General features: G+C 48.0%; 4 protein-coding genes and 1 pseudogene across 4 annotated transcripts; 4 read left to right on the plus strand and 1 right to left on the minus strand.

Annotated features, from left to right (window-relative positions):
* The first annotated feature begins 3,799 nt into the window (after window positions 1-3,799).
* On the plus strand, window positions 3,800-5,833 carry LOC137670139 (dynein light chain 1, cytoplasmic). Its single transcript, XM_068412790.1, has 3 exons — window positions 3,800-3,889; window positions 4,197-4,339; window positions 5,473-5,833. Exons 2-3 carry the CDS (start codon window positions 4,208-4,210, stop codon window positions 5,608-5,610), a joined length of 270 nt encoding a protein of 89 aa, XP_068268891.1. The 5' UTR covers window positions 3,800-3,889; window positions 4,197-4,207; the 3' UTR covers window positions 5,611-5,833.
* A 705-nt stretch (window positions 5,834-6,538) lies between these two features.
* COQ5 (coenzyme Q5, methyltransferase) lies at window positions 6,539-13,752 on the minus strand. The gene is made up of 7 exons (XM_068412789.1): window positions 13,562-13,752; window positions 12,916-13,065; window positions 12,211-12,435; window positions 9,359-9,465; window positions 7,600-7,688; window positions 7,275-7,386; window positions 6,539-7,156 (listed from the first exon to the last, which is right to left on the minus strand). Exons 1-7 carry the CDS (start codon window positions 13,713-13,715, stop codon window positions 7,055-7,057), a joined length of 939 nt encoding a protein of 312 aa, XP_068268890.1. The 5' UTR covers window positions 13,716-13,752; the 3' UTR covers window positions 6,539-7,054.
* Window positions 13,753-15,689: 1,937 nt separating this feature from the next.
* On the plus strand, window positions 15,690-18,563 carry LOC137669982 (dynein light chain 1, cytoplasmic-like). Its single transcript, XM_068412508.1, has 3 exons — window positions 15,690-15,838; window positions 16,466-16,608; window positions 17,937-18,563. Exons 1-3 carry the CDS (start codon window positions 15,769-15,771, stop codon window positions 18,072-18,074), a joined length of 351 nt encoding a protein of 116 aa, XP_068268609.1. The 5' UTR covers window positions 15,690-15,768; the 3' UTR covers window positions 18,075-18,563.
* Window positions 18,564-18,871: 308 nt separating this feature from the next.
* On the plus strand, window positions 18,872-24,240 carry LOC137669890 (dynein light chain 1, cytoplasmic-like). Its single transcript, XM_068412294.1, has 3 exons — window positions 18,872-19,064; window positions 23,206-23,349; window positions 23,628-24,240. The coding sequence occupies exons 1-3, from the start codon at window positions 18,960-18,962 to the stop codon at window positions 23,751-23,753; spliced, it is 375 nt and encodes a 124-aa protein (XP_068268395.1). The 5' UTR covers window positions 18,872-18,959; the 3' UTR covers window positions 23,754-24,240.
* On the plus strand, window positions 19,692-21,341 carry LOC137669889 (dynein light chain 2, cytoplasmic-like; annotated as a pseudogene).
* Window positions 24,241-24,604: the final 364 nt, after the last annotated feature.

Genomic DNA, 24,604 nt, shown 5'->3' on the forward strand with positions numbered 1-24,604 from the left:
CACCCATTAGTGGCTTGCTCTTAATACCGTGTGTACAAACTGCTTTGACAAGCTCCCTCTCAGGCCGTTCATTATGTGCCATGTATTTACTGGAAAACCCAGGCCAAGCGAAAAGGACTACAGCTGCCTTTGCTGGGATAAGAACTCACAGCCACTGGGTAGAATCCACTTTCACTCACTACCCTGAAAGATTGTGTGTTTGAGAAGCTTTGAACTGTTTTTTTTCTAGAACTGTTTTTTTTTTTTCATATTTCTCTGGCAGGAGGTGAGAGGAAACACTTGTCCCACTCTTATTTGTGCAGTTACTTCATTATTTGTTTAAGCTTCCATAATATATACACATACATATATGCATACACATGAAACATGTAATTATTATGATACTTGAATTCTTTCAAGGGTGTTGAACTAAAGTCTCTATTTAATCCCACTAATCCAATTCTCTGCAAAGCTGTAACACTATCAGTGCTTTAGTCTCAGGCTTTTCAAGATTCATACTCTGCAAATGCTAAAGTTTTACAAATATATAAGCTCAGCTTAAAAGTTATTTATGATGCATATATAAATCACAATAAGGAAAGACCTCAAGTCATGCCATACAAGAAGTGTGTTAGCAGAGAATTCCCAGTTTGAGAAATCCGTTTTGGCCGCCTCCTTTGACTGTCAGAGAGAATGGGGACAATGTTATTTACATAGAAAAAGGAAGAGGAATTTGAGAGTGAACTGCATGGCTACAGGAGCTTCCAGCCCAATATATCATCAAGTAACTATTTAAAAGCAACAACCAAACCAGCAATTTGGACAAAGACTATCCCACATTCCCAATGCAGCACAGGCTAAGATGATTAAAACTGCCAGTTCACTGCTGTTCCCTTACCCACACACTCCAGTGAGAGAACAGACTGCCTGATGCTCGTTCCCTGCAGCCCAAACTGCATTTAAAGTGGAAAACACACATTTCCTTAATGAAGGGGTTTGTTGCAACTTCACCACTGATAAGGGAATTACAGCCCTGACTCAGGCACCTGCAACCACTGAAACAGAAACCCTAGCCGAGGCCAGATGAGCTGCCTATGGGGCAAAATACATTAGTGCCTCAGCCTGCCCTTGGCATGTCTAATGTGGTGGGTGCTGTGCCCCGGGGGATGGTGCAAAGGCTCGCTGGGCCCCAGCTGCACCCTGAGGTGGGGACGAGACGCCCTTCGTGGTGCCGGTTCCCCTGCTTTCACTCGACGCCCAAGCGGGTCCAGATCTGGGTCAGAGCTTTAGAGTGTTCTGCCACAAGGCAATTTATAAACCAAGGCAAGTGAATAGATATATTTAAGGATTTGTGTAATAAAATCACTACCTGTACATTCCTTGTAACTGCAGTGAGGCAAACATAATGTATATTAGTGAAATAACTCATCTTTTCTCAGTGGTTAAAAAAATCTGTTAGGTTAAAAAAAAAAAACCAGCAAAAGGAGGCCGGATTCTGAGATGGTGTAAATGTATCTAGTTTCCGTGGAGACCACAGAGATGACTTACACCTGCTAAGGTTTTTCCACTGCTATGTAGATCTATAACATATAAAATGGGATTAGAAGCCCTAGCATATAGATTCCAGGTTTACAAAGAAAATTTCAAGGTGGAGATTTCTTCAGTTTTATGGAAAAAAGAAAATGGAAGTTGTTTTATTACTAATAATGATTATTTTATGTTTTGATACTAACTAGGAGCCCCAGGAAAAGTCTCTATTAGATACAGTGATATAGTATTCAAAACAGAGCACAAAAAATAAAAAAGCCTCAATTGAAAAGTGCTTACAATCTAACCTCTATCTGCAAGGGAATCTCATGATATGCCTTATCCATTACCCAATTTTCTTTGGCACCTCCTCTACGCCAGCTATCATCTACCATGTGTATTTGTTCTGCCTTCCCCTGCAGCTCTGTCCTGAGGGAAATATACTTTTATATTCTAGATTAACAAGTAAGACTCTAATGTTTCTCTTTAAAGCCGTGTATCTCAGGCTTTAATGTTTCTCGTTAACGACTGTATCTCACCCACACTGACATTTCCTGCAGTCGTCATCACATCTGTTCCTTCAGCTAACCATTTCTTAATAAATGCACAGAAATTTGCCTGCAGCTACCAAACACAGCCACCTCCTCAGAGATTCATGGGTGTTTCTGAAGTTCATTGTAAGCACTGGGAAGATTGTTAAATGGTTCAGTTCTGTCAGCACAAAACTGTCTCGTACCCAATGGCTGGTGCAGCACATACTACACACAGTTCTGTCAATTAATTGCTTACTGTGGCCCTGAGACTATTCAAAGCTTCGTCAAGTTGCTAGCGTGTAAGGTCTCTTATGCCCTTTCACCTGCTCCATTAAACCAGATAAACTCCCTTAATTTCATAACTTTCAGAGTTGTCCCTAACACAGGCTCCTGACGGCAAGACAGAAAACAAAGCCATTAATTGCATCTCTTCTAATTGGAATGTAAAACCTGGGAGCTAAAGTCCAAAGTTATTTCTGACATACTTTAGAGTGACAAAAGTACTACATTATCCACTTTTAGTATTTTGGGGACAGTATATTCTGCTGAGGCTGCCTCAGAGCTTGCAAAAGCAAAAGGTTGCTTGCAGTTATGCTACTTTTACTACGAGTGACACCGAGCAGGTAACTATACTGCACTAATGAAAAATATTTGCATTTCAAGTGAGGTGGATGACTGCTCTTGAGTTCTTTACTTCTACAACACCAACCAGTATTTGACAACCTTTCTTTTAAGTCATCCTGTGCTGTTTGCTATAGATATGGTTCAGAGTCCAGTTATTAACAAATCGCCAGCTATGGAAGGCTTAACAGCAATTTTTTATCTGCTGACAAGGAGATAAGCAGAAAGTGCCTCAGGGAGAGTGAAACTAACAAAACAGAGCACTGAGGATCTCCCAAAACATCTTGCTTCATTAAAAAAAAAAAAGGCAGAATTGCAGAAATGGTGAGGTCTGCAAAAGATGCCTTAAATGGATTCAGTTCACTGAAGGAACAAAGTTTAGAGATGACTTGATCATCCTCGGTGAACATGGGCAAAAGATTTCTATCAGGGGTCACTTAATCTGAAAGACAAAGACAAACTGAAAACAGACACGTGAATAGGAAAGATGATCAAGTGCCATTTATAAGGTATGGAACTCCTTCCTCCGACATGGGTGGGCTTTCCTCTCAGCAAGGGGCATCTTATCAAAAGAGCTGTCCCAGTTCAAAGAGAAACACGGGCCTGTTGCAGAGATTACTGGGTTAAATTCGGTGGCTCTGTGATCTGGGTTGGGGCATGTAATAAAATGGCCTTTGGGGCTCAAATATCAACTATAGAAAGGTGTTTTACAGAAACTGGTGGACACATTAAAACGCACTGGAGACAGCGTACTGTAAGGAAGAAGTGTTTCGGCCCCGGATCACTAGAGGATGCCAAGGCGAGTAGCCCGGGAGCCAGGACTGGAGGCTTTCCGTACACGGCTGAAACCTACATCAACATCCCCAGTAGCGTGCGCTCTGTCGGACGTGCGGGCCGTGCTCCCCGGTACTTCACCTGCAGCCCGCGGCGGGGATCACCTGCACCCCGCGGACTGCGCCCCGCCGCCGCGGCCACCGGTCGCTATCGGAACAGACGCTGGCGCAAGGCATGCCGGGCTGAAAGAAAACGCAATAGTAAAACCCTAAGAGGGCGCCGGGTCTTGGCCAATGAGCGCTCGGGGGTGTGGAGCAGTGACCAATGGCTGGCGGCCGGTGCGCAGTGGGCGGTGCCGCGGGTGCTCGGAGGCAGTGGCGCGCACTAGGCAACCCCTATCGCTGCTCCGCTCCGCTCCGCTCCGCGCAGGGTCGGCCCGCAGCGCTCGCCGAACGGTGAGGGCAGCGGCGGCGTGTTTGGGGCGGGGCGGCTGGCGAGAGAGACCGGGAGCGGCTGCGGCCTCTCCGGGCTGCAGAGCGGGTGCTGAATGCGAGCGGGCTGTGGAGCCACGGTTCGTGTGGCTGAGAGCACCGGCTGTGCCTGTGCCTCTGACCCACCCGGCAACGCTGCTGCACGGCCACGGCTGCGGGCACAGCGCGGGCCCTGGAGCCCGGCTGTGAGCGATGGTACCCGTGTGAGTGCTTGGCAGGTGATCCTGGCAGGTCGCTGCTCCTGTGACTTTGAATTCTCTTCTTTGCTCAGTTCAGACAACCATGAGTGATCGGAAGGCAGTGATCAAGAATGCCGACATGTCGGAAGAGATGCAGCAAGACTCTGTGGAGTGTGCTACTCAGGCCTTGGAGAAGTACAACATCGAGAAGGACATTGCTGCTCACATAAAGAAGGTAAATGTTTGCCTGGAATGTCCTCATGAAATCTCTACGCACATGAAAAATCAAGCAGGGAGAATGCTGCTGGGCAAGTAGCCCTAGAGAAACAAGTTCTAGAGACAATAGAGTTGTCTTTCTCTGTTGTGCTTTCTCTGGAGGCTGCTGTTCTTACATTTGTTTCCCCACCCTTTCCGTGGACTTTTCCAGGTCCTTCTGGGTTTCTCTTGCAGTACCTTCTACTTTAAGCCTTTTCTGCCACTGTCCCATTATCCAGGTGAACAGAGAGCGGCAGGTGACTGTCCCTGTGACTGCTGAGCTGGTACGAAACATAGGGGCTCTGTGAGGCCTGAGAAGCAGTGGGTTGCTGACCTTGTAATAAGAAGTGGTTTTGTGTTGTTTTTTTTTTTCCCCCACCACATGTAAGACAAACTGTTCATGCTAATGCAGAACAGATGGTTCATAGCTTCCAGTTTGTCAGAATTTCCCTCGGACTCCTGCTGGGAGCCTGATTGAGCTGCAAGTAGTTGAAGGGTTTGGTTGAGCAGAACACAACCTCTTGCACGCTCTCACAAAAAGTCTCTTCAGCTGACTGCTGTTAGATCCTGCAGTAGATAACCACTGACTGCACGGCTTTACCCTTAGTAGACTTGCACACTTGAGTTTATTTGAAAGCTAGAGCAGGCTCCTGACTACAGTGTGTAGGAAGAACATGGTCTCATGACCTGGTACCAAAAGAGTGACAGAGAATTTTCCATCCGGAGTCCTTTCAGCATCCTTGTTGAAAACAGCTAATGCAGTCAAAATAATCGCTTAACCTGCTTAGATTCAGAAAAAGCAGTGACGTTCCTAAAAGTTATGGTTTGAGATCATGGTATGCCTTCTGGGGAAAAGTTACTTCCCCAAACATATGTTTTAAGCTTATTCCTGTGCAGCGTGGAAGCACTTTTTTTTTTGGTCTGACTAAGCAGCAGATGAGTTATAAAGTGACAGATGATCCTTGCACTGAAGAGCATATGCTGCTCCTTAATTGCCTTCTTCCAAAAGTGATACTTGCTAACAAGTGACATATCATTGCAAAAAAACCCCTGTTAGACAATATTAGTACAATTCTCACAAAAACGCTGAATTCCTAGTTCTCTCTTCTGCAGGAGTTTGACAAGAAATACAATCCCACTTGGCACTGCATCGTGGGAAGGAACTTTGGCAGCTACGTGACTCATGAGACCAAGCACTTCATCTACTTCTACCTCGGCCAAGTTGCGATTCTTCTTTTCAAGTCTGGGTAGAACCACGGACTGTTACTGAAACTCGCACCTGGTTACAGGACTGCACACTAACTCCAAACAGCCTCCTACCTTCAGGAAACAGACCTTGATCTTCAGGTCTTTTGTTGTATTGTTAGATGTCAGGGATTTTGCTGTAGCAGCTGGTATTTTCATTGTGGCTATAAAAAAAAAAGGCAAGAGTGTTTTCCTTGTATTTATTTTCTTTCAAAAGACAGCTTCTTTGCTAATAAAACTGTTGAAACAAGTTTATCCTTTAAGAGTCTTCTCTACCTTTCTTCCCTCTCAGTGCTTGCATTACCCTCTTTATTCCACTGTGAATGAAGGAGGAACATCCCCACCTCCATTTCACCCCCCAAATCCACAGCATCTGAAGCCTGAGCTAATCTATGAATACATCATCAGTCAGTAACTGAGAACAACAGGAGATAGTTTCCCTGAGGGAAAAGAGACTGCTTTTCCATTCCTGATAAGCAAATTTTCAGCATGTGCAACCTCCGGTGCAAATTCTGGAGTTTAGATACATGGTGTTGCTTTTCTGATTTCAAGTGAACTGGTGAGCTAAAAGCCATAGTCCTTTCATCTCCTGATTTTCAGAAGAGACAAATTTTCATACGAGTTCATCACGTGGCTGTCACTTTAGAATGTAAATTTATACCTTCTATAGATTTTTTTTTACTCTGTCCCTGTATCCTGCTACAGAAGCATCTGTTCTTCAACAGTTTAGTTTAAAGAACAGAAGGAAATGCACCGTATTTTTATGTAGAGGTTATGCATCTAGCACTGACAAAGAAAAGTATTTCATATGGAGGTGAAAACATGTAATCTCATCCCAGAATATAGTTATGCAGTCATTCCCTGTCAGAAAAAAAAAATCCTTTCTTAGAAAGGAAACCTCAGAAAGGTTAAAATATTGACTCAATGAAAAAAGTTGATGCAGAGCTGTTTTATTTCACAAGCCTTCCATTTGCCTTTGAAAGAAGTAAAGGAATCATGGGAAAAATCCCTTAGAGTCCACATGACAAAGACAATCACAGCTTAATAAAAATCTAATAAATACAAGTTACTTCTCACTAGTACGATGTCCTCCTTGAAGCTTATTAAAAAAAAAAGGAGGCACCTTATTTGAAGACCAGTCAGTCTATTTCTGTATCCACACCACTGGTAACTGAAGTTGCTTCATTTGTTAGCATTGCTCGCTTTTGGCCATGTCCTTTACATTGCACTTGAAGGGGAATGCAGGTGTAAGCACCACCCCAGGAGTCACTTCATCCGCAGGTTTATTGGGGGAAAAAAGGTAGCTGATGTTCTTCTGGGTCCGAGTGCTGAACAAGTATCTGTTGCACAAGTTCTTAAAACTCCTCTTCAATCTTGATACTGATAAAATTCCACAGCCGCCTTATTCCTCGGAAAAATTGCACCTCCTGTGTTTTGCTACATAGTAGACTCACAGTTTGAAACCCGAGTGAATGGCAACAATGCCCGAGTTTAAATTCTGATAATCCACTTTAAAAAACCCTGCATCTTCTATCATTGCCTTCAACTCCTCCTGAAAAAATAATAGTTCCGTAATTATAATAACCTGAAGGCCCATAAACCAGCTGCTTGCAAGATTATGCTGGGACCGTGTTTTGTGTGTTAGTGAATTCAGAGAAATACTGTCTTACCTGAGGGGGGAAACGTCGGATGCTCTCCACGAGATACTGGTAAGACTTCCAGTCACCAGCAATAACCTCACCCAGAACAGGGATAACCTGGAAACTGTATAGATCATAGAGCCTGCACAGACAGACAGCAAATGCAGATTAATACAAACAAGTTCAAAACCAACCCTCTCCAACACAAGTTTATCTCTGTACCACTATGCTATGGAGTCTCCTTCTGATTTTAAAAGTGCACAATGAGGTGGCCTCAAAGTGTCTCCATCTCTTATTCTGTCTGAGTACAAATAAAAGAGCCTCTTGATACTGCATAGCGTCACCATGTTCCTACCTGGAAAGAAGAGGGTTGCTGACGTGACTGAATTCAAGGCAGAGAAATCTTCCTCCCGGTTTCAACACACGATAAGCCTCCTGAAGTGCCTGAGACAAAGCAGATGCGATAAGTTTGTTTCTGTAGAACAGCACCTGCCTGTTATGCCATGTGATGACAACTCAGTGATGAACTGAGGGGAGTAAAGAGAATCCTGAGTGGCAATCTCCAATATTGTAGAGAAGTATCCCAAGACAAGTACAAAAAAAAAAACCCAAACCCCAAACAAACAACAAAACCAAACCACAGAAACTCTTGCTGTTACATAAATAGATTTATACCAGGCTTTGTGTCGAAACTATGATGTCAGGTTTGCAATTTTTCTTCTTTTTCCCTGCTGTTAGTTGATGAATGTTTGCCAGCAGAGCTCTTGTAATTACAGACCAAACCCAAAAGGGAGAAGGTGACTCAGCTACAAAGCTGAAAATGAAAAGAGGGCATGACAGATTTTTTTTTTAAATCAAAAGAAAAGATTTTACTCAATTGTGAGGCACACCCAAAGGATCAAAGAAATGATACTGGGTTTTGGATGAGCAATGTGTGAGAACAGGGAGGAAGGAAAGGGAAGAAGAAAATCTTTGGCTACTTTGAAAATTTCATCCTATACCCAAAATAAAACACCCAAGAACCACCAAGACAAAATTCTGTTTACAACTGTATGTTTTTTCATACAAGAGCACAGCAGAGTTGTATTCAAGAACCTCTGCAGATTGTACATCTGCTTGGCTTCAGCTGTCATGTTCCTAAGGGATAAAATACAAACAGTACCCATATGTGATGGGAGCTCTGCAAAAGAATGGGAGGCTTGGATGTGTTTTGTATCAGGTCTCCAGGGAGCTATGCTACCAGACTGTCGTATCACTGAAGGCAAAGAGCCTGTGCTTTGGAAGGGTGTAGACAAAGCATCGTGAAAATCCACCCACACTAAGAGAAGTTCAAAGGCATACAGTTCAAGGTGGTTTGGATCCAAACGCTACACCTTCCACAGAAGGAGCATTGCCAAGGTTGTAACGTACTCCTCCAAAACACAGACAACTAATCCAGCTAGACAGGGGATCTATCTTCACCCCCAAGACAGCTATTCATTCTCGAAAAAGATACTGTTTAGAACAAAGGGTACTACTTACCCTAATTAAAATAATACTCATTCTTCATGGGACACTTGACTACCAGCCAGTGTAAAGACACTGAGCAGAAATGGGCTGAACAGGTTAGTTCAACGGCAGTGGTGGCAGCAGCCAGCTGCTTCCCACTCTCTGCTCTGGGAGCTCTGCTGGCTCAGGCAGGCAAACGGAAGGGGGCAGGAAGCGTTGGACCCACTGCAGGTGGGATATGGATCAGGTGCTTCAGAAAGATTTGAGACGTGCAGGCTGACTGCACTGTGCCTGTGTAGATCCAGTAACATCATACGTCAGGAGAAGGTGTGGAATGACTGTAGCGTTCAGCCCCTTTTGCCTTAGGAAGAGATTGTGTGGCTTGCCAAGCTGGAAGGATTGGGCACAACTAGTATAAATCTAACTTCTTATGACAAAGGTGGGGCATTTATTGCATTCTTCATTCAGACAAGTTGAACACTACATGCCACTTATTTAAAATGCTTCATGAGTAGACAAAGATGTTCCTTTATCTAAAGGAATTCTTCCTTTGCTTCCTCCGCTAGAATAAAAAAACTCAGGTGAATTGTAAGGACCCCATGTCAGGATACACTATAGCAACTTACCAAATCAATACGAGTTACATTTCGGATTCCAAAGGCAATTGTGTAAACATCAAACTTATCATCATCAAAGGGCAACTCTTCAGCATCCCCAAGTACCCAGGACAAACCTGTAGCAAAAGTCAAGGACACAGTATTGAACAGACCTTATATAACTCAGACTGCTCCAGAAAGACTAGAACTTATCTATTCCAGAAGGAAATGGTTATTAATGAAGTGAGATTTAACACTAATATTTCAATTTTGCATTTTTGTTGGAGGAAAGACACCTTGGTCTATACTCACAAGGCCCTGTACTATACAGCTGCCTTTCAAGCAAAGTAGTTAATGTTGCAGATCAGCTGAAACATTCTTCTGCATATACACACATTGTGTCCACAGTGCCTTAATCTGCCAAAAAGATTTCACCCAAATCTTGCATGGTAGTGGAGCAAAGTTGCAAAAAGAGAATCCCTCCTGGAAGAGTAACTATAAATAATGATTACTGTCTTGCCATGCAACAATGTCCAAACACTCAAAACATTTTGCTAGAAAGCTTCCATAGACTGAGGAACATGAAAACCCATGCTTCCTCCAGCAGCACTATCAGTACGTGATCCCGTTGCAGCTCTGTTGCTTCCCCACCTAATGGGTCAAGGCCATGTCTATCTGTGGAGCATGGGTGTCCAGGTTATTTGTACCAAAAATAAGACTGCTCAATTTAGAATTAATAGTTCTTAAAGTCGCTGGTTTTGGTGACTCAAATGCAAAACAAAAAAACTAACAGAAAAAAAACAGGAGTCTTCTGCAACAGAGATCAGCAGTTTCAAAGAGCAGTATGCTAGAAAGAGAGGTGGAGGAGGGCAAAACACAGCAGAAAACAACAGTTGTTGCCAGGAGATATTCAAATTTCATTTTTACAAAATATATATATTTATAGTTGTAGAAAGTATTGTATGCAAAGCAGTATGTAACATTATTAAAGTAGCAATTATTAGTGTTATTTAAATGTAGACAGTTTGAAAAGACACCTAAGAAGTGAGCATCACAAAAAAGTTTTGAGTGACAGGAAAACTGCCCCTCGGAATACACTGTGGTAAAATCACAGGCCAGGAGTTTGTATGTGGATACATAAAAGGGGCTGTCGGTGTCCAACAAGAGGAACTAGGGCACCTGCAGCACAGCCTACTACTGCTGCTGGCCAAAAAAGGACAATCAGCGATTGTGCAACACGTTTCATTTTGGCATGCATAGCCCCCACTGTTGGTGAATGTACATAGGAACGCAGTGAAAGAAAACTCTGCCCCTTACAGTTTTAAGAAAAAAAAACATTTAGACCTCAGACAATCAACAGATAAGCAAGCTCAGAAATGAGATTACTACAAAAAGGAGAAATCGCATGAAAAACAGAAGGTAGGGCATATTAAATGGATATGTGCTGAACAAGGGAGTGAAAAAGAGTTAAGAAGTCAGAACTGTGGCACAGTGGGGCAGAAGGTAACCCAGGCAGCAAGACAGTTGGGCTTCTACAGCTATTATGTACAGGGAAGAAAAATTAAAAACTGTAAATATGCATTTTGAGAATTTAATAAGTCAGAAAAACACCTGAAAAGTGCAGCCAATTAAACAAAATGCTTTAGGTATAGTAGCTGGGAGGCACCATCAAGCTTTATTTCAGTTCCTAAGCTACTGTCACAAAGCTCTTATATGTACAATGTTGGTACAGTTCAGGTGTTCCCAAACTATGATGGAGAAGAAGAGCTCTGGACAGGCTGGCAAGCTGCTCAGATAAGCATGATGCAAGCAATCTGCCAGAGCTGGAAGAACCAATGCTTTCACAATTAGTTCGTTTTTTAAAGAAAAGGGAGACATGGACAGGCAATAGGACATTGCCTGGGGTAACCCACCAGCAGAGAGCAAGAGCAACGGAGAGAACCTATACCAGCAGCTTATCTTTCAGCCCCTTTGTGCTACTGAGTTATTCTGTATGTTTGTCAGCCTACAGAATTTGTAGGCTGAAGTCCCCATGGGAGTGTGGGAGCAGGGCGCAGTGAATGGACTTGCAGGAGATCTCGTAACACATACGCAGGGGCTGCCCAGGGCATACGTAATGGTGGTACCCAGGCAAACAAAGTTTGGGAGCCTCCTGGTATACTTTACATTGCTAAAATATTTGTCAAATATCCATAAATGAAGAGAGGATAAACAACTATCATGCAAATGCTGAGCCACAAGCAGGACTTCTTTCTCTATGTCTTACTACTTAAAATCAGGCTTTTCAATCAGGATTGGCATGGTCCCCAACAAATTCTAGATAACAGTGAATGAATCCATTGACCTGCAAACTAACATTTAATACAATTCAGTTTCTCTGAGTATTATTAGCATGTGCTCTAACTGTGGAAAGTTTTAGAGGTTCATGATACACTTTAGTTCTTGCATTTTTTTTATTTGCTGCCTTGGTTCTCAAAATACCCATTATAAGATCTTTAGGGTAATCATTCTAGGGCTGAGCTCTTTTGCCTTATCTGCCTTAGTAAAATCAGACTCATTTGCACAGGTATAAACAGCAGGTTTAGGTTATTTAACCAGGTTTGAAGGATAGCTTGGTATCAGACCTCACTGACACTTCCATATATGTATTTCTGAAAGTTCAAGTATTATTCAAGAGGATCACTGTACATCTGAATAACACACTATATACATGCTCACTGAAAAAGTAACTGAACATTGGCAAATATGGAAGCACAGCTATAGTACACACCATGGCTATATAATGTATACTGTAATCCTGAAGTGGTGATTACCTGATGACTATCATGCGTCAAATTCTTGCTATCAGGCATACTACTGAAACAGTACAACGCACGACTTACCTTCGGAGTAGCCAAGATGCTGTGCTTTCTGCTTCCCAACTTTTAACATTTCTTTGTTAATGTCACAGACCACCACTTGGGAATCCCCTAGTGACTTAGATTTGTCTGCCTGGTAACTCTCAAAAATTTCCTGCCATGATAAATTCTGATGGTGCTTAAGCTTCCGCTGGAGCTGGCGTTCTCGTATAGAGCGAACGTAATTAATAAATCGAAAGGCGATGTCACCTGCATTGGTTTTAAAAGAAAGATACTTGTTTTGGAATGTTTTCTGACTCCAGGAAATTGGAACATAAGGCTCTAAACGTCAAACTGAGTTGGTTTTTTTTTTAATACATATATAAAAACCACGCACACAGTATAGGGAGACAGAGAGAGAGAGTGTATATGCATATATATAAAAATATATAAAGGGAACATATTAAAAGCAAAGAGCCCTGACTTCCTACAAACGGAAAGAGTTTTCCATAACATACCATGGCAGTACTATAATACTTTCAGAGCCTTGGAGCAAGATATTACAAAATACAAAGAAGTCAGCTCTCAACCCTTCTCTGTGAAAATCAGGTAAATGCTACAGCAGTTTTAAAGACAGGGAACTGAGCTGGAGGCGGCGGGGGGGGAAGGCTAGGCAACTTAATTCTGAGCAGACTCAAACAGTTCAAAATAGCATGGCATTGTCACGTGGAACTCACCAAAATTATTTACCTGTTCCTCCAGCAACATCAAGAAGAAGTGTTCCTGGGGAAGGGTTCATTTTATGCACGAGGATATCCTTCCACACTCGATGAATCCCCAGAGTCATCGAATCGTTCATTACATCATATTTCTTGGCCACATTTTCAAAGACCTGGTAAACTGCAAGGAAAGGACATGAGAATGAGATGCAATTTACTCAAAAATGCTCCTGCGGAAGTAAAATGGACTTGGCACTGGTAGGTTAATGGTTGGACTTGATCTTAAAGGTCTTTTCCAATCAAAACGGTTCTATGATTCTATGCAAATGTGTCCTTTATTGCCTCGGGGAGGTCTGCCACCACGTGGAACTGAAAAATACCACCTGAAAACTCCTTACAATCAGTATCATCGAATCCTACTGAGCCTGTAGCCTGACAAACGTCTCCTTGGACAAACAGCCTCTTCCCGTAACCCTTCCGGAGCTGAGGGGAAGAACGGAGCTGGCCTAACACCGATACTATTCACCGATACTCCCGGTAACGTGTCAGACCAACGGCCCAGCTCCAAACGCACCTCCACCGCCCCTTCACCCGGCTGCCCGGGAGCCCCGTCAGGCTCCAGCCCGCCCTCCCCGGGGCGCCGCACGGCTCCACAGCGGCCCCGCCGCCGCCCTCACTTTTCTCCCTCCTCTCCGCCTCCGTCACGTTCTGGAAGCCGAAGTGCGCCTCCGGCCCCGCGGCCAGGCCCCGCACGGAGCCGCAGAGCGCCCGCAGAGCCCCGCCGCGGCGGGCGAGCACCGCCCGGCACGGGCACAGCGCCGCCGCCGCCATCTTGCAAGGGCACGACCTCCACCGCCGCCCCGGCGAGCGCGGTACCGGCGGAGGGCGCGGCCGGGGCCGGCCCCGCGGGGGCGGGAGGCGGCCCGCCGGGACGGCCCAGCCGCGCCGGGGTCAGCGGGAGGTGGCCGGGCTCCGTACTGGGCCCCGGCCGCCAGAACCGCGGGGTTCAGGGCCCTTGAACCCTACACGGGGTACTTACACCGCGGGTGTGCCGGCCCGAGCAGCCGCCAAACATCCCCGTGCTACCGGCTGCTTATGTGCACGGCTGAATCCCTCCTGGGAGAATATACGTGGCAGGGGAAAAAATAACCTCCCAAAAAACCCCAAACTCGACACACCTCACACAGCAAATTGCATTAATTTTGCAAATAAATTTATCTTCTTTATATTTTTAGTTTTGCAGTTTCCTGGCTAAAGTAAAACCTCCTGGGGAGCAGGAGGGAGGGCTGGTTTGTGGGCTCTGGTGAACTGAGGGGAGGAGTGAAAGGCTGCCTGTGATTCCTGTCAGGAACATTAGTACAAATTAGGGAGCTTTTTTGCAAAAGCTGCCCTGCTCAACACATTGTTTGAAAAATCTAGAAATTCTGTCAGCTTTGTAGATACAAAGAGGATACTTAACCCTTTCTCATGAGAGATTACATCACGCTTAAGAAATCAGACCAGACACACTGCATTGCCCGAGCACAAGCTGGTCCCCCTTGCCAAGATCGTCCTTTGATACAAAAATCGGAACTCTCCAAACCCCCTTGCTTTCTAACTTTCCTCACCGCAGTGGGGAGCTGGGTGCAGCTGGGTAGAGTCAGAGAGAAAACTCAATAACGCCAGAGTGGTATTAAGCAGGCATTCTTTATTGCAGCGCTGGGCAGCACTGGGGATTATCCACCATGAATGCACCACCGATTTGGCAGATTTTCAGAGACTATATACCATAAAGTCATACATAGTCATAGGATTTCCGAGAACTCATTGACATAACCATAAGATATGCGCAGTGATCTTCCCTAGTGGTCGTTATGGGTCTTCAGATGAAGGCCGGAAGTCTTCCTCACTGTGTTCGCTGACTGACCCCCGCTTCTGTGCAAACTCAGTCCGGGGATCATGTAGGCCATGGCCTTCGAGGCAGGTGTTGCAATTCCCTTATCTCTGTGTTTCTGTGCATCCGCCCATCACAAGGCCCAGCCATCTGAATTGAGAACATCCCAGAGCCTCCTTATCTTACAGCCATTACCGCTTTCCAAATTCAAAGGCTTTCCTTTGTTTAGTTGAGCACCCAGGATATTTGAGTAATTAAGGTATTTACAATGCCCTCCTTGTTCTTGGGGCCCCAACCGTTTCACCTTCTGTGTTGAGACTTACTAGAGCCATCCTCAGATCCTGGCATGATTTTCTAACATCTTATCTGGAGAATCAGGAAAACCTAAAATGCTGGCTTTTTGCTCTACGTTCTTTGCAGCGGGTTGCCTTGCAAGTCATCACGGTTTTTGGGCTTGTGGGTTTTTTTTGTTTGCCTCAGCTATAGGAAGACGATCTTTGCCTCCCAGAGAGTGACCGAGAGAGCCTCTCCAACGCTGTAGTCACAGGCCGCTGTACAGACGCCAGTGACCAGCCACGTTCAGGCACCTCAGCCGTGAGGAAAGGGGAAGGGCCAAGCAGAAGCTGCGCACCGCCTGAGCAACCGGCCCAGGCATGTCTGCAAGCAGGGTGCGGCGGACACGCCATACCCCAGGCTCGCCCCGGCAGGGGCCCTGTGGGATCCGGGGCCGCCCCAGAGGCCTCGCTCCCGCCCAGCCCGGGGCTCGGCCTGCACCGCCGCGGCCGCCCGTCGCTATGGGAACGGACGCAGGCGCGAGGCATGCCGGTCTGAAAGAAACTGCTGCAGTAAAATGCTACGAGAGCGCCGGATTCTGGCCAATGAGCGCTCGGGGGGGTAGTGGCGGTGACCAATGGCTGGCGGCCAGTACGGAGGGGGTGCGGCTGGGGGCGCTTGGAGGCGACGGCGGCGTGCGCGGGTCGGTTAAACGGCCGCGGCGGCGGAGGAAACTGGATGTCCGTGTGCCTCAGCGCCTCGTCCGCTCCGTTCCACACAGGGCCGGTCTCGCGGCACCCGCCGAACGGTGAGGGAAGCGGCACGAGGGTCTTGGGTGCTGGAGTGGGGCAGCTCCCGAGAGGGGCCGGGTCCCACCCGGGTACTGGGGAGGCTGAGGCCGCGCAGCCGCTGCCCGGGCACCCCGCCGGCTCCCCCGTGCCAGGGCCCTTCCCCAGCGGCTGCTTCTCCTTTCCCGCGCCCCTGGGAGCTGCAGGCGGGAGCCTTCCCTGTAGCCACGCGGGGCTCCCAGCCCGTAGCGGGGGGCGCTGGGCTTCGTTCGCCTCCCCCGGGCACGGAAGGGCCGTCGGGGCCGGGCGCTGGAGCGGCTGCGGCCTCTCCTGGGACTCCCGGCCTGTACTGGGCTGCGCCGAGCTGGAGAGGGGCTGGGAGGGCGGCGGGGTTTGGAGGTGCTGCGGAGGGGCTTGTGCGGGTGCTGAATGCGAGCGGGCTGTGGAGCCACGGTTCGTGTGGCTGAGAGCACCGGCTGTGCCTGTGCCTCTGACCCACCCGGCAACGCTGCTGCACGGCCACGGCTGCGGGCACAGCGCGGGCCCTGGAGCCCGGCTGTGAGCGATGGTACCTGGGTGAGTGCTTGGCAGGTGATCCTGGCAGGTCACTGCTCCTGTGACTTTGAATTGTCGTCTTCTTTGCTCAGTTCAGACAACCATGAGTGATCGGAAGGCAGTGATCAAGAATGCCGACATGTCGGAAGAGATGCAGCAAGATGCTGTGGAGTGTGCTACTCAGGCCTTGGAGAAGTACAACATCGAGAAGGACATTGCTGCTCACATAAAGAAGGTAAATGTTTGCTTGGAATGTCCTCATGAAATCTCTACGCACATGAAAAATCAAGCAGGGAGAATGCTGCTGGGCAAGTAGCTCTAGAGAAACAAGTTCTAGAGACAATAGATAATCAAGTTGTGCTTTCTCTGGAGGCTGCTGTTCCTACATTTGTTTCCCCACCCTTTCCGTGGACTTTTCCAGGTCCTTCTGGTTTTCTTTTGCAGTACCTTCTACTTAAGCCTTTTCTGCCACTGTCCCATTGTCCAGGTGAACAGGGAGCGGCAGGCGACTGTGACTGCTGAGCTGGTACGAAACATAGGGGTTCTGTGGAGCTCTCCTACAGTTTTCCGCTGAGAGAAACCCTATTTTACATAGTCCTTGGTTTCAGTTTTAGTGAACTTAATCTTCTGTTCACACCTCTGTCCAGCTGGGTCAGAAATTACAGGGAAAAGTAGTTTTCTGCAAGTCCACTGTAATCACATTTCTCCTTATGTAGTGACATAAGCAAAAAAGAAAAAAAAAAAAACACAAAAAAATCCTGGTGGCACTGATGATCTGTTGTTTGCAACGTCTGTGTCATTCTTTATGTAGGATTAACCATACTGAACATGGGAAAGATCTGGTTCCGATTATATTTCCTGCTTCGTCAACTCAGGAGAATGGAGAAATCAAAGAGCATCAATGGAAGTTAAACTGATCAGAGTGGAAAAGCTGTTTAAAAAGTAATTCAGCTAAGCAGAATGATTGCTTCCACTAGAGAAATATTGGTTTGCTGTGCCCACTGTACAGAAAGGCATTTTTTCCCCCCAGGTACAAAGAAGTATCTATGACAGTGGAAAAGAGAGTTCAGTCTAATATTTTTCAGGTATTCTCTGTAGCAACTACTGGGAATTTGTAGAGGATTTGTTTGAAACATGTAAAACACAAATTCTTAGATTTGATGATAGTGCTGGTGTTACAGAGCGTGTGGTAGAGAATTGTCCACAGAGTCCTTCAGCATGTTACAGATGAACAATGAAGTCTAAATTATGGCTTAATCTCTGTGGGTATAAAACTAGTGGTGAAGCTTTTACTTGAGGGCTGTAGTTTCAGATCATGGTATGAATTATGGGGGGAGAAAGACTACTTTCCCTGAACAAAAGTAATGTTTTAAGCTTACTACTGCTCAGGTAGGAAGCTCTGTGGCTTTTTTTTTTGTGTTTTGTCTGAGCAGCAGGTGAACAATGAGATGTAAATAAGATAATCCTAGTATGTAAAAGCATCTGCTCTGCCTCTAATTGCCTTGCTCCAAAAGTGAATACCTGTTTAGAAGAGTTCTTAATTTCTAGTTCTCTCTTCTGCAGGAGTTTGACAAGAAATACAATCCCACTTGGCACTGCATCGTGGGAAGGAACTTTGGCAGCTACGTGACTCATGAGACCAAGCACTTCATCTACTTCTACCTCGGCCAAGTCGCGATTCTTCTTTTCAAGTCTGGGTAGAACCACTGACTGTTACTGAAACTTGCATCTGGTTACAGGACTGTGTGCTGGCTCCTCTGACTAGTTACTGCAGCCTTCCTGAGGACGCAGACCTTGATCTTCAAGGGCAGTGGCAGGGATTATGCTATAGCAGATGATATTACATTGTGGATATAAAAAGGAAAAATACCAAAAAAGTCTTCCTTGTATTTATTTTTTTCAGAAGGCTGCTGCTTTGCTATAGTAGAGCTGTTGGAGCAGTTTTGCCTTTGAGAGTTTTATAACCATCTACAGTATTGCCCAATTACTGCTTGTGCTATGTAAGTACTGACTCTGTTTAGTTCTTTCTGTTCCAAACCTCTTATTTCTCTGTCTTTTGGGGTTTTTTTTGGATAATTTTTCCCCTCTTGTTTTGCTGGATGTGCTGCCCCAAAGCCTGAGCTGTTTCTTTTTCTGCCGATGCCTCTTGGAGAGAACCGCTTTGGAAAATAAAGGACAAGCTCTGCCCCAGCCGCCGGGTCGTTCTTTCTGGTGGCTTTGTGCCGCCCGGGCCGTGCCGGTGGGTGAGTGGGCCCGGGCGAGGCCGCGGGTGGCGCAGCCCTGTGCGGGGCTGGGGAGCGCTGCCGGGCGGGGGCGGCCCGATCCCTCGGTGCCGCCGGGCCGTGGCTCGGTGCCGCAGCGAGCGGAGGGCGGCCGGGGCCGGGGCGGCGGCGGTCGGGCCGTGGCGGGGGACTACAGCTCCCGGTGTGCTCCGCGGCCTCCGCGTCCCGTGGTGCCCGCGGGGCCGGCCGGGACCGGCTCCATCCGGGTCCCGGCCACTCCTGTGGGCTACTTGTCGCCGTTACGGGTCAACGCTCGCCAGCGCAGTGGCTGGTGCCGCAGCGCTCGCGCTGCGTGCCCTCCGCCATGGCTAAGAGCCGCCCCTGGGGCTCCGGTACGCCCGGAGCGAAGGGCAGCAGCCGCGATCCGTCTCGGCCAGGCCCGCCGCGGGGGACCGTGAGCGCGAAGGCGGTAAGAGGGGCAGGAGCGGCCGGGCTGCGGGCGCAGTCCGGGGGGTCCAGGGCTCTTCCGTCGGCCCGGCCGGGGGTCGGGGCTGGGGCGCTCGGGTCGGTTAAACCGCCGCCGAGGGGAGCGCGCGCCCGCCTCGCTCCACAGAGCGGTGGGTCCCGCCGGGCGGGGGGTGCGCGGTGTGAGGGGGGCCGGCGGCCCCGGGGTGGGTGTACGGGGCGGCCTGGGGAAGCGGGAAGGCTGAGTCGGGCTCCGTTCGCCTCCCCTGGCCAGGGAAGAGCCGTCGGGGCCGGGCGCTGGAGCGGCTGCGGCCTCTCCTGGGGCTCCTGGCCTGCATCGGGCTGTGCTGAGCTGGAGAGGGGCTGGGAGGGCGGCGGTGGGGTTGGTGCCGCTCCGGGCTGTAGAGCGGGTGCTTAATGCGAGCGGGCTGTGGAGCCACGGTTCGTGTGGCTGAGAGCACCGGCTGTGCCTGTGCCTCTGACCCGCCCGGCAACGCTGCTGCACGGGCACAGCGCGGGCCCTGGAACCCGGCTGTGAGCGATGGTACCTGGGTGAGTGCTTGGCAGGTGATCCTGGCAGGTCGCTGCTCCTGTGACTTTGAGTTCTTTTCATTGATCGATACAGACGTCCATGAGTGCTCAGACCGCTATGATAAAGGGTACGGACGTGTCAGAAGCGATGCAACAAGATGCTGTGCAGTGTGCCATTTTGGCCACAGAGAAATATAATGTAGAAAGAGAAACTACAGCCCTTACAAAGAGGGTAAATATTTGATTGTATTATCCCTTTGTTGAACACTGTCCACACCAGAAGTCAAGCAGGATGAGCCTTGCTACGCTTTTTGGAAAAGCAGGTTCTGTGGACACAAGATACATTGGACTCTTCCTGTGGGCTGGTGTCCCTGTGTTCCTTTTCCCGTGCCTTACATGTACCTTTCCTAGTTTTTTTTTTTGCAATACTTACTTTTTTTTTTTTTTTTCCACTATCTCATTGTCTAGCAGAACAGGAAAGCGTCTGCTGGCCTTTCCCAGCATGACTGATTAACTGGTAGAAAATACATCCCTTTGAAGTCTGCTGTAACTTTCCTCTGAGAGAATGCCTTTTTTACCTAATTCTTGACTTAAACTGAGTGCAAATTAGTCTTAAGGTTCTGTTCATAGTTCTGTAATAGTTGTGCAAGATTGGCTAACTGCTTCAAAATTTGCAGGGAAAAGTAATTTCTGCACATCTTCTGTATTCACATCCTATTTTTATGTGCTGAACCATGCTAAAATCCCAAGTCTTGGAGCACTGTTTGTCTAGTGTCCACACAATACCTGATTTTATATATGCATGAACAAGAATAATGGATGCACAGAAGATCTAGTTCTGATATACTTTCTGCTTTGCCATCTCAGGAGAATAAAGAAATCTGAGAGTGCTGGTGGAGGTTAAATATTACACAAATCTGAGTGGAAGACCTGTTTGAAAAGTCATTCAACAAAATGGTACAATTGCTTCTGTTGGGCCGGTCTTCCTTTCCTGTCACCCCAACAGAGATAGTAGCAGGTTTGTTTTTTCCAACATTCTATGTTAGCAGAGAGCACAGGGTTTGAGCTGGTCTGATTTTCTTTGAGGCTCCTAGTTGGAACCTGAAACGTTGTGGCGAGGAGGTAATTTATCCAGGGTTGTAATAACAGATCTTGCATGCTCTCACAGAAAGTTTCCTCATTTGAGAGCTATTGGGTATGACAGTATATAATCACAGACTGGAATGTTCTGCTTTTAGTAGACATGTATATCTTGGATTTTGAAATGTGCGGTAGGCTTCTGAATATGACGGGGGAACATGATCGCATGACCTGATACTTCAGTGCTACAGTTTGAGAACATGGTATGACTTTCGGGGGGGAAATTGCAGTCCCTGGGCTTATTCCTGCTCAGTTGGGAAGTGCTGTGGGATTTTTTTTTTTGTGTGTCAAAGCAGCAGATGAGGTATAAGAGGTAAGTAACACAATCCTTATACTTAAAAGCATATGCTGCTTCTTAATTGCCTTTTCAAAAAGTGGCACTTGTGAAGAAAAGACACATTAATAACAGAAAATCTGTAGTCAACTTTTGGGTGAGAACTGTGCTAATACCAAGTTCCTAGTGATCTCTTCTGCAGGAGTTTGAGAAGAAATACAATCCCCCTTGGCACTGCATTGTAGGACATTTGGCAGCTACGTGTCTCATGAGACCAAGCACTTAATCTTCTTCCTTGTGCCTGAAGTAAATAGTCTTCTGTTTAAAGCTGGTTAGAGCTATGGGTTGTTGTTCAGAGTTGCCTGTGCCTACAGGACTGTACACTGATGGCAGCAGCTTAGTGCGTTTAGCCTTCGTGAGGAAGCAGACTGTGGTCATCGGGGTAGCGTCAGGGGTTTTTCTGGCATGGTTGGTGTTTTTGTTGTGTGTAGGGAAAAAAAAAGAAAAAAATGCCTTGTATTTATTTTCTTTCCAAAGTTGGCTTCTTTGCTAATAAAAATGTTATGTGTGTTCCATCTTCAAAAGTTTTACAGCTGTTTTCTCTTTTTCCCTAATGTTGCTTGTGCTCCTCCTCATGTCCCTGTGAACCTTTCAAAGAAATCTCTGCTAAAATCCAGGATATCTGAATGCCGAGCTAAACACACGAGTAAGTCAGTAACCCAAAGCTGCCCAGAGGAGCCCGGCGGTTAGACAGGGCCGTGCTCTGTCAGGGGCAAGGAGGAGCTACAGCAAGCCCTGGGCCCGGGGCGAAGGCAGTTCGGTTGCCCGATGGCTAGCTCCCAGTGACTTGGTGTGGGTAAGGACTGCGCTGGTAGGTGTGTGGGGCCTTGAAGCTATACTGGTTTGCAGTAACCAAAATTCGCGCTGATAGCTTCCTTATGGAGGAGAAGCTCAGAAGCTGCTTCCGTGGGTGCACTCAGAGCCCTTTGTCCGGTTGGAGGTCACGGGGAGCGCTCAGCTGGGCTCTGCTTTTACCGTGGATCCACCTGCCAGAGAGCCCCGGCGGGCTCTAGGCCAGTCGCCTTCCTGTTCGCTCGCAGCGTCCTCGGTAAACGGTGGTTTCAGGCAGCGCTCGGGCCGCGGCCGGGCTCCCGCGGTGTCCCCGCTCGCCGCGGGGCGGCGGGGGGCGCTGCGGGCGCGGCCCCGCGGAGGGAAGGCCCCGCCAGCGCGCGGCACCGTCGCTGTGGCAACGGTTGCAGGCGCGGGGCACGCTGGTCTGAAACAGAACGCGCCCCCAAGCGGGGCCCGGTCCTGGCCAATGAGCTCCCGGGCGGGCCGCGGCGCTGACCAATGGCTGGCGGCCGCTGCTCAGAGGGCGGGGCTGGGGGCGCTCGGAGGCGGCCGCGGCGTGCGCGGGTCGGTTAAACCGGCGCGGCGGCGGAGTGGGCTCCGCGCCTGCCCACTCCGGTCCGGTCCGGTGCGCTTCGCTTCACGTGGGGCAGGTCCCGCGGCGCCCGCGAAACGGTGACGGGAGGACGTCGCCCGTGCGTGAGGGGAGCTTTGTGAGGGCCGGGCGGGGCCCTGTGAGGCGGCCTTGGGACAGGGCGGCTCCTCAGCGGGGCCGGGTCCCACCCGGGTACTGGGGAGGCTGAGGCCGCGCAGCCGCTGCCCGGGCACCCCGCCGGCTCCCCCGTGCCAGGGCCCTTCCCCAGCGGCTGCTTCTCCTTCCCCGCGCCCCTGGGAGCTGCAGGCGGGAGCCTTCCCTGTAGCCGCGCGGGGCTCCCAGCCCGTGGCGGGGGGTGCTGGGCTTCGTTCGCCTCCCCCGGGCACGGAAGGGCCGTCGGGGCCGGGCGCTGGAGCGGCCTGCATCGGGCTGTGCCGAGCTGGAGAGGGGCTGGGAGGGCGGCGGGGTTTGGAAACGCTGCGGCGGAGCTTGTGCCGCTCCGGGCTGCAGAGCGGGTGCTGAATGCGAGCGGGCTGTGGAGCCACGGTTCGTGTGGCTGAGAGCACCGGCTGTGCCTGTGCCTCTGACCCACCCGGCAACGCAGCTGCACGGCCACGGCTGCGGGCACAGCATGGGCTAGGCGGAATTAAAACCCGTTGTCAATGATGATATGAATGATGTGTGTGACTGCTTGGCAGGTGATCCGGGCAGGTAGATACTCCAGCAGCTTTGAATGCTTTTCTTTGTTTATTACAGGTAACCATGGGTGATCAGATGGCTGTGATAAAGGATACAGACATGTCAGAAGAGATGCAGCAAGATGCTGTGGAGTGTGCCATTCAGTCTCTGGAGGAATGCCATGTTGAGCATGTCATTGCAGCTCATATAAAGAGGATAAGTGTTTGCTCATAATGTCTTCCTGCTGAATCCTATGTGGACTTCAGAAATCAAGAAAAAATGTTAGTGGGTACGTAGTTCTAGAGAAGCAAGTTCTGTGGACACTAGGTAATCCAGTCAGACTTTCTCTGTAGATCAGTGTCCTTAGATTCCTTTCTGTCCCCCTTGTGTGTACTTTTCCAGTTCTTCCCCTTCTCTTTCACAGTTCCTTCTACTTAAGTCCTTTTCTTTACTCTCCAAAGACAGCACTTGAATAGTAATCCTGAGTTCCTGGTGGGCAGGAGTTTGACAGGAAATATAATCCTACCTGGCAGTGCGCTGTGGGAAGCAATTTTGTGACTCACAAGACCAGTCACTTCATTCTTGTCTGCCTGGGTCCTGTTACTGTTCTCCTCAGGGGTGCTTAGAGCCATGGACTGGTTCTCAGACTCTCATCTCGTTACTCGTTTGTGTGCTAATGGCACGAAGGCTGGTGCCCTTCGGCCTTCCTGAGGAAGCAGAGCTTGGCCTTCAAGGGGAGTGGCAGGGATTTTGCTAGCATGTTTTTATTGTAGTTAGGGGAAAAATAGCAAAAAACCCCGACTTCCTTGTATTTATTTTCTTTCCACAGCCAGCTGCTTTGCTAATAAAAGTGTTGTGTTCTGCCTTTAAAAGTTTTATGGCTATCTACCCTCTTTTTCTAGTATTGCTTGTGCTATTTCTTATTCCCCTGTGAATGTGGATGGCTAACTTTGTTGGAAAGTTTATTTTCTAAACACTGCAGTAACCACTCTCATAATTTGGTCAGTAATTCTAAGAATAATAGACCTAAATAGGGAGCAATCAGGAGTTAAAAGAAGGCCTTTTATGAGGCTTCTCCTAAAATATTATTTGTTAGCTCTGCCCTTTCGCACACCACCGCTAGTTTTCTTGTAAGGAACCTGGAAACTGTTCCAGTGAACTTGCAGCTCTCATTCCTAAAGAATGGGAAAGGAATCAGCAGATGTGCTGAAGATCTTTGAATGTTATTTTAAGGGTTAATTAAAATGCCTTTAGAATCTCCATTGTTGTGTATTTTTTTCCCCTTTTCTTAAGAACTGGCTCTGTTTAGTTCTTTCTGTTCCAAACCTCTTATTTTTCTGATTTTTTTTTTGATAATTTTTCCCCTCTTGTTTTGCTGGATGTGCTGCCCCAAAGCCTGAGCTGTTTCTTTTTCTGCCGATGCCTCTTGGAGAGAACCGCTTTGGAAAATAAAGGACAAGCTCTGCCCCAGCCGCCG

This window comes from Nyctibius grandis, chromosome 14, assembly GCF_013368605.1.
Source record: "Nyctibius grandis isolate bNycGra1 chromosome 14, bNycGra1.pri, whole genome shotgun sequence".
Taxonomy (NCBI): domain Eukaryota; kingdom Metazoa; phylum Chordata; class Aves; order Nyctibiiformes; family Nyctibiidae; genus Nyctibius; species Nyctibius grandis.